Consider the following 9144-nt stretch of genomic DNA (forward strand, 5'->3'; position numbering starts at 1 on the left):
TGACTCTGAAATTTAAGACTTCATGGAACTTGCCACCATTGCCCATCTATTCTCTGGAATTAGCAGTCTATTTCTATGTAGTCTGCTTGAAACATCAGTCGGTATATAACCAGACAGGACCAAACAACGCTAGGTACAGACAGAGCTCCTACAAATCTAGTCAAGATGAAGCGAGGAGCCAAAACATCACAAGGGCAGATGTGGCACTAAGCGCCCAGGAAAGGAATGCAAACGCGGTCGCGAGCTCAAATGTCCCACACGGGAGATGCGGGTCCCTGCTGCAGAAGTACGCATCCTTGTCGAAGAGAACAACGACGCCTCCTGCTGAGCATGAAGCGGCGAATGACAGGATCGACGTTACCTGCATCATAGAGAATGATTGCCTCAGTACTTCCAAAGGAATATCTGGTTGAAACATCAGAGGCATAACATGTTTTCATAGACATCCGGAATGTAAATTAATGTGAACTGCAGAATGTGACTAGATGGGCCTAGGTCCTAGTGAAACTCATGCAACTGAACTGCAGTCCATAAAAAAACTTTCAAGCACTTGTAATTGTTTTTCAGGTCTGCCTCAAATTGGTTCTAATTAACTGGAGGTGGCCTTAAAGTATACTATATTAACTGAAACTAATAAAACAAGATTCAACTTCACCAGCATATAGTGCTGGCTATGACAGAGATGCATTGTAGCCGAAAGTATACCAGTCTACAATACTCAACATACGTTGGCTAGATTGCTGTCTTAATATAAGATGCGGTTACATATATCAAAATAATGCCTAACATGTGTTTACTGCTGGGATATTTGGGGGGGGGGGGGGGGGCGGGGGGGGGGGGGGCACGATTTAAGATATATATTTAAATAACACAGCCAAAGAAATTGAAAGAACTTTAAAGGTTTCTGGTTTGGCTTTCAAATTCTGGTAATTTATGTAGGATGAAAATAAGGCAATACAATATAGAATGCAAAATCCTGACAAACAATCAAGGAATTACCCAATCTCCAACAACAAATAAGCTCACGAGAACAGCACTGTTGAGTTCCTTCTTCATTCTCAAAGCATAGCCATCAAGACACGCAAGTCCCAAGCTCCAGAGTGCTTGTAGTCCCATTGATGCAATCAAGTAGCTGAAATTTGAGAGTTATAATCAAACCGTTTACCAATTCACAATCTGAGAGTTAAAACAAACACATTTGTTACACAAATTAGAGCATGTTGAGCATGCTGTAATAAAAATAATGTTTACCAATTCACAATCTGAGAGTTAAAATGAACACATTTGTGGAACAAATTAGAGCATGTTGTAAGTTTTATGAAGGCTGTACTCCCAAATGCAAAAGGCTGATGAATTTATCACTACATGGCCATAGGAGGTTGCATTTACAAATGTTCTATAAGTACACGCATACACAAATGAATGCCCCATGGCAGGTGTCATTGAAAAAAAATGTATGCATATACACCAATATTCAACCTTAGTACAGATGAATGCTCGTCATTAAAAGGCTGTTAGCTATGACACACAGAACAAGATACTAGTTCTGATGTACTACCCGTGTGGCTTGTCATACAATTTTACTTAACAGACTGGCAGGTTTGTATTTTTTGGGTTAAAAGAGTGGCACAAGAAGGGTCAAGTGATTGAATGTTAGAAACCCGGTACAGACTCACACTTGGGAGGCCAACCTCCAGGATCGGTTCCCACGGCGTACAGGTGCACGCACTTGCCCACACTCCCACGCGCGCCGTGATCGGCACTCATCTGCATTTCCGTTGTAACGTGTAATCCTCATGTACCTCTCAAGTGTATATAAGCACACCCGTGTTGGTCAATGCAATAAATAGAGAATTCCCCCCATCTAACTTGGTACCAGTCGCATGTTCAAATATGGATGGAAACGGAGCAGAAACAGAAGGAACTGAGTGCTGCCACATTTGTTTTCATAACTAATATAAAAACCTGGGAAATGAATAGGGAAATAAATACTACTGGGAACAGATACGAAGCAAATACGGTGCGCAGCAAAACAATTGGGTAAGTCACAAGCAAACTATTTCAATTGATATGACCACAAAACCTTTTGATGACTCCTAAGCCAGTGTATAACTCATAAACCAGCCGCGCCAAATAAAGGCTCCTGGACAATACAGTGATGATGGTTGGGGATTCTGTTAGGTATTGGTGTTGTCATTACTGGCCACAACGTGAGTTTTATTGAGTGCTGGACTGAGCCACATTGTAGCCATGGTAAAAACTGAAAGTTTTGTATTCACGGATCTGTTTCCATGGCTGTTCCACCGGAAAACACTGTTCCATTTCCGTTTTGCAATATTCCGTTTTTGTTTCAGTATTTTCACTCTGTTTCCGTTTTTCCATGGAGAATCCGGGAAGTTTCCACTCCATTTTCATCCTAGTTCAAACCCTTCCCACAGACCGCTATGAGTGCCCCATGCACCCATTGCCGCAGCTGCTCGCTCGGGGATGCCAACGCCATCTTCACCCCAACCCGCGTCACAATGGTAAAACAGAAAGTTTCCTATTCACAGATCCGTTTCCGTGTCTGTTCCACCGGAAAACACTGTTCCATTTCCATTTTCGTCAGTTTCGCAGTATTCCTTTTTGTTTTCGTATTTTCACTCAGTTTCCGTTTTTTCTGGGAAAATCCAGACAATTTCCACTCCATTTTCATCCTAGTTCAAATCCTTCTCACTTCCGCGGCCGCTCACTCGGGGACACCACACGTCGTCTTCACCACGCCCCGCATCGCCATGGTAAAAACAGAAAGTTTCATATTCAAGGATCCGTTTCCGTCGATGTTCCACCGGAAAACGCTGTTCCATTTCAATTTCCCTTTCACAAATTTTGTCTTGGTTTCCGTATTTTCACTTTGTTTCCTTTTTTCCGTGGAAAATCCCGAAAGTTTCCACTCCATTTTCATCCTAGTTCAAATCCTTCTCACCTTCCGCAATGAGCGCCCCACACACCCATTGGGGCGGCCGCTCACTCAGGGACAGCAATGCCGTCTTCACCCTGCCCCGCGTCGCCGTGGTAAAAATAGGAAGTTTCACATTCACGGATCCGTTTCCGTGGGTGTTCCACCAGAAAACGCTATTCCATTTCCGATTTCGTTTCACAGCATTCCGTTTTTGTTTCCGTATTTTCGCTCTGTTTCCGTTTTTTCTTGGAAAATTCGGAAGTTTCCACTTCGTTTTCATCCTCGTTCAAATCCTTCTCACCTTCCGCCATGAGCGCCCCACGCACCCATTGTCGCAGCCGCTCGCTCGGGGACGCCAACGCCATGGTAAATACAAAAAAAAATGATATTCATGGATCAATTCCATGGATATTCCACAGGAAAACGTGTTCCATTTCAATTTCTGTTTCACAATATTCTGTTTTGGTTTCTGTATTTTCACTCTGTTTCTGATTTTCCGTGGAAAATTCGGAAAGTTACCACTCCGTTTTCATCCTAGTTCAAATCCTCCCCATCTTCCGCCATGAGCGCCCCATGCACCCATTGTCGCAGCCGCTCGCTCGGGGATGCCAACGATGTCTTCACCCCGCCCCACGTCGCCATGGTCAAAACATTAAGTTTCATATTCACAGATCCGTTTCCATGGATGTTCCGCCGGAAAACGTTTTTCCATTTCAATTTCCGTTTTGGTTTCCGTATTTTCACTTTGTTTCCGTTTTTCTGTGGAAAATCCAGAAAGTTGCCACTCCGTTTTCATCCTCGTTCAAATCCTTCTCACCTTCCACCATGAGCGCCCCACACACCCATTGTTGCAGCCGCTCGTTCAGGGACGCCAACACCATTTTCACCCCGCCCTGTGTAGCCCCTGCGCCTGTCCCCTCGGCAGTGCAGCCCACTCCAGCCACCGGCATCCCTGATCCTGCTGGCGACAGCTGACCACTTACCCAAACTAGCATCATTCGTGAATTGCACCTTACTTCCAATGCCCATTCGAAGGTGACATGACCATCGCCGCCTACTGTTGACGCCTCAAGCAGTTGGCAGCCGCCCTGGACAATGTGGAGGAGCCCGTCTCTGACCGCGCTCTCACCCTGCAGATGATCCGTGGACTGAGCCGACGCTTCTAGGTGATGGACACTGTACTTCCTATGCAGAGGTGCCGTTCCCGAGCTTTGTTCAGGCCCGACCCACCTTCTCCTTGAGTTGATCGCGCTCACTGATCGAGAGCACGCCAAGGGGGTATTGTTGCATGTACAGAGTAGGTGCAACGGGAGCCTAGGAAGGCAAGGCCATGTAGGAGAGGGAGATGGTAGCAGTGGTGCTACGCAGCTCGCCGACGGGGATGCCCGTTGGACACCTGTTGGCGCTGACTACTAGAAGAGGCACTAGGGTGGAGACAAAAGCAGCAGCGACAGGCTTGACGCGAGGTGGAGTGAAAAGACGACGTCATCTTCGCCAAGGGAGCAGGAGTGGCGGTGACCACACCAGGAACTCATAGCGGAAGATAGTCAAGGGAGCTAGTGCTATTTCCACATTACAACAGAATATCAAATAACAGCCAATCACAGCGTGCACGAAGAACATGGTGACCGCATGCGTTGTACGTCCTTGTGATCCGGTCCAGGTGGTTGAGCTCCTGTTGCCTGGTCAGTGTCACGTTCCCAACAATTCCAGCCAAAGGGATACAGTACACATCTGGCCTTGACAGGTCACACCATCTTCTAGACTCAGTTGATGACAGTATGGAGCAACAATTATAGTTAAAAAAGGCGAGCCTAGGCGGGCGCTTAAGTGCGTGCAGGGCTACAAGCTCTAGTAGATAGCCACACGCCTAGCACTTAATCTGTGCATCCTCGTGCACTTTGGTGAGAAAAGCGCAAGGCAGTGGCAAAACGCACAATTAAGGCCTAGTGCTTTTTTAAACTAATGTTCTTATTCTGGAAAGCTTGCCACTGAAATGATGTTGTGTGTAGCAAGGGTAATACACGGATTGCTGAATCGGTGCAATTTCTAGAAAGCTATGTTCATTCTGTATGTGGTACAAGCAAGCCAAATGCATGATCTGAAGGGTAAAGGGAACTTTGGCATGATGGCTATTGAGGAGCCTAACCTAAGTTAGGGCACTTCTGATACACATTTGATCTTGGAACCTCCACAAGTTGGCCAGGTCAAAAATGAATGTGGATGCCAGTTTGATCTAACAATTTGCGACATGCTGTGCTGTCAGCCTGAGGTATATTCCTAATGTGCAAGCATTCTGGAAACTGAGATGGGATTTTAGCTAACGGCTCAATGGATCAACCAGCCAGCTATTGTTGAAACTGATTGCCTTGCACTATCTCAAGCTATAAATGGTTCCGACCCAGACAGATCTTTAGCACATGGTATTCTGAAGGGCATCCCTCCTTTCAACCTTTTATGAAGGGGATTGATGCGCAGATCCTATAAAGGAGCTGACATATTCAGCAGATGCAGTCCCAGATTGTTCACTCCTGGTGCTTTCAAGTCAAACCTGCAGCCTCAATCACCAAATGCTGATCAATTTAAGGCAATCGCTACTCAGAATTTGAGATCCTATAACTTTTGGGCGTTGCAGATGTACTTCAAGGAAAACCTAATTGCCAAACATTTCCCCACCCCCAAGTACAGCGAGCAACTAGTCAATGCCAACAAAACGAACAAACCATGCTGCTGAAGCTTTCTAAATTGTCATACCCAAAGACACTTTGCTAATTAATAGCTGCTGAGGATGGGTACCGGGCATGAGAGAGAGAGAGAGAGAGGGCACAAATCGGAGCGTTTGGGGGAGGGGGCGGGGGGTGCTACCAGAAGGCGGTGTAGTTGGCGAAGCCGATCGCGGAGGACATGACGCAGACGGACGCGGCGGCAAAGAGGAACTGGCCCAGCCGCAGCGAGAGGCCGCTCCACGTGCCGGGGCTCCCGGACAGCTCCATCGCGCCGCCGGCCTGGCCCCCGAGCGCAGCCGCCCGCTCCCTCAGACGCCGGGCCGGCGATCGGTGGCCATGCGGGCGGGCGGGCGGGCTAGAGGGGGGGCGGGTCTGAGGGTCTCGGTCGGCGGGCCGGCGTGCGGCGAGGAGCGGCGGAAAGGTGATGCTCGCTCGGCGGAGTCGGGGGTTTTCGATTATTTTTTTGCTCAAAGTGGAGAGAGAAGGGGAGGATGGGAGGGGGGCCGAGGGGGAAGAGAGAAGAGCAGACTTTTTGCGACGGGGTTTGGACTTTTTGGAGAGGTGTGGCGCGACCCGGGGGCGACGGAAGTTGGTCCGTTACAGTTGTTGGCACGGGGCGTTTTGGTCAAGCGGTGCGGCGGGGATTACGGGGTCGGCTGAGCGGCGCCGGCCCGGCCGGACGCGGTTGCTTGCGTCGATGGCTTTATCGCATCACCGAAAACGCTTGCCGATAATACGACCTTTTCTCCCTTTTTTTTGTGCGACGACGAAACGGGCTTCATATGTCTTTTTCTTTTTGTGCCTGTCCACGATGCACGCAAGAACCGCTTTACCTAACCCTGAAAGCTCCCTGCGAGATTAACAAAATCAGATCTATTAGCCACATATTCCCTTGATCAGCTAACCCGGCCCAAACATAACTGCCTGTTTCACTTAGGGCATGTAATATCGGGGCAGCACCATGTTGCTGCCCCATCTCCCTGGTAGGTTGAGACCACTATATAAATTTTCTCTCCCTAAAGCAGGCAAAACTAGATAGGACCACACTTTCGTCTTTTTTTGTTCTCTTTCTTACTTTTTCATCTACACATCACTCGCAAAAAAAAAATCTATACATGCATCATCTCTCTCAACATCGCTCCCGCAAAATATCTCTCTCTCACCGTCGGTTCTTCTTTGTTGTTTTCTTTCACCTTTTTGGATGAGGCACCCGACTCCTCTGCAAGAGATCGTTCGACCCTGCAAGCACTAGCTTTTCCCCCTTCCTCCTCCACAGCAATAACTTTTTCTATGGGGCAGTACTCCAAGTTGGAGCGCCGGCCATACACTTAGGCTTTGTTTGCTCGCAAGGTAAAGAAAGTCTGGGTCCTCAAACCCTAACGGGAATTTCACGGCCCCACACCCCCGCTAACTATGGGACAAGTTTCTACCACATTTGGCAACAAGGGGAGGAAACCCGTGCCACCAAAACAATTCAAAATTAGAAAGCAAGATTCAGATAATTTCAAAGGGAAGGAAAATACGCCACCAAGTGCACAAAGGGAAGACACAAGGAGCTCGTCGGAGCTACTTGAGGAAGCAGATGCATGAGCGGCGGAGAATAGAGGGAAGTAGAGAAGATCGTGCGAGAGAGAAGTCAGAGTCGAGGGTTTTCTCCCAGACATCCTTCAACATGGATTCTTTCCTCGTGGAAACTGCGGGGATCGAGGCAAAAAAACATGGATGGAGGGCAGCCAAATGCGTCGGTGGACCACCCGGGGCTAGCTTGGCCCATGCATTGTGCACCCGAGGATTTGGCGGTGTCCCGAGGGGTTTGAAGAAACCAAATGAGCCCTTAGGCCCAAAGCCACCTCCTATAATCCTATATCGTCGTGGCTAGGGTGCAAAAGGTAAGCAAAAGCTTTTGAGATGAAATTATGTATGATGTTGATGCTCAGCCAAACATTTTCTCGTATAGAAACATATTGTAAAGATTAAGAGATGGCACGGAGATAAAGATGGACAATGAGCAATAGTATTGTAACATCCAAAAATATGTCCAATAAAAACGCCACACGCCACCAGGACAAATATCGAAGCCTTTCTCTTTTTAATAAGTTAGTGGTTCAACCAAAGTTAGCATTTTCACATTTAAAAACTATCTTTCTAAAGAGAGAAACACAAAAATGAAGAAACCACCATAAGTTTGCAAGATGATTACCTTAGCATTCAAATTTTGGGTTGAAAATGCAACAACTCATTTGCACCCACACATTTGAGAGATATTTACAGTTTAATAGTCAGCAAACTAATGTGTTTTTTCGTTGCCACATGTGCACTTACAAGCGGGACCCACCGGTTAGGAATCATATCAATGGAGAAAAATAATGGATTAGAGCTTGCTGCAACACATTATGTCGACAGATGATGATTGTGTAAAAACCCATAAATTAAGATTTTTGTGAAAACAACAATCAGCGGTGTATGCAATTTCCCCTTCGAGGGCATGGGCCCACCAACACTTCTATATTTTTCTTTAAGAGAATCCCACTAGTAATGCCATACGTTTCTGTCGGAGGTTGGGTGCGACATATGCCAAGGGATGGCTTATCATAGTGGGAGCGAGTAGAACATCGCCGGTGCCTGGAAGCGGGATAAGGCGTAGACACGAACGCCGGTGCACTTTACCCAAGTTGGGGGCTCTCCTTGGAGATAATACCGCTACTCCTGCTCTGCGGGGTTTCCGCATGATCACTAAGGCACTAGTGAGTACAAGGTGCTCCTTGAGCTGTATGCTAGAGGTTGAAGGAGGCAGGGCTAGCTCTCTTCTTCCTCTAGATATGAGTCTAGGTCTAATAGGTTCGGAACCCTTTGCATGGGTGCCCTAGGGGTTTTATATAGGCCTACCCCCCAGGGGTACATTGGTAACTTGGCCGGGTGTTGGACCCGGCTATCAGCGTCTCTGGTCGCCGGCTTCTCCACAGGCAGCTGGGGCCCGCTGCCTGGTGGGCCCTCCGACTAGTCTGATACGGAGCCGACAGGCTGCTTCCACCGCTGGTGGGTCTGGTTAGTGGCTAATCACTGTAGCCGTGATGCTAATGATGCAGGCTTGGTCAGGGGAGCGTGGCTACAGTCCCGCCGCCTCGTGGGAGATCACTGTAGCCACACCGCGCCCCGTCTGGTTAATGGCACATTGGCCTCGGGGGAGGGGGCGGCCGCCTGCTGGAGGCCGACCTCCCATAGCTCCGGCTGGTCCGGCCTCCACCGTCTTCCAGGCTCTCTCTGCCTGGTAGGGGCCGCCGCCTGTGGGCCGTACTGACAGGCCGTCGTGGGAACATGACTCCACCGGTTAGGAGTGGCGTAAAGGGGGAATGGCAACAGTGCCGCGCCGTGCAGAGATCTCCGCCTGTACGGGGCACTATAGCCATGCCAAGCCTGGGATCCGGGGGTGTGGGGATATATTGTAGCCCCACCCTGTCTTGTCCTCTTGATGAGGGG

At 48.4% G+C, this 9144-nt stretch overlaps 1 protein-coding gene across 1 annotated transcript; it reads right to left on the reverse strand.

Moving 5' to 3' along the window:
• On the reverse strand, positions 1–6174 carry LOC123071406 (CASP-like protein 5B1). The gene is made up of 3 exons (XM_044494950.1): positions 5807–6174; positions 1000–1132; positions 1–361 (listed from the first exon to the last, which is right to left on the reverse strand). The coding sequence occupies exons 1-3, from the start codon at positions 5932–5934 to the stop codon at positions 161–163; spliced, it is 462 nt and encodes a 153-aa protein (XP_044350885.1). The 5' UTR covers positions 5935–6174; the 3' UTR covers positions 1–160.
• Positions 6175–9144: the final 2970 nt, after the last annotated feature.

The sequence above is a fragment of the Triticum aestivum genome, chromosome 3B, assembly GCF_018294505.1.
Source record: "Triticum aestivum cultivar Chinese Spring chromosome 3B, IWGSC CS RefSeq v2.1, whole genome shotgun sequence".
NCBI classification, from domain to species: Eukaryota; Viridiplantae; Streptophyta; class Magnoliopsida; order Poales; family Poaceae; genus Triticum; species Triticum aestivum.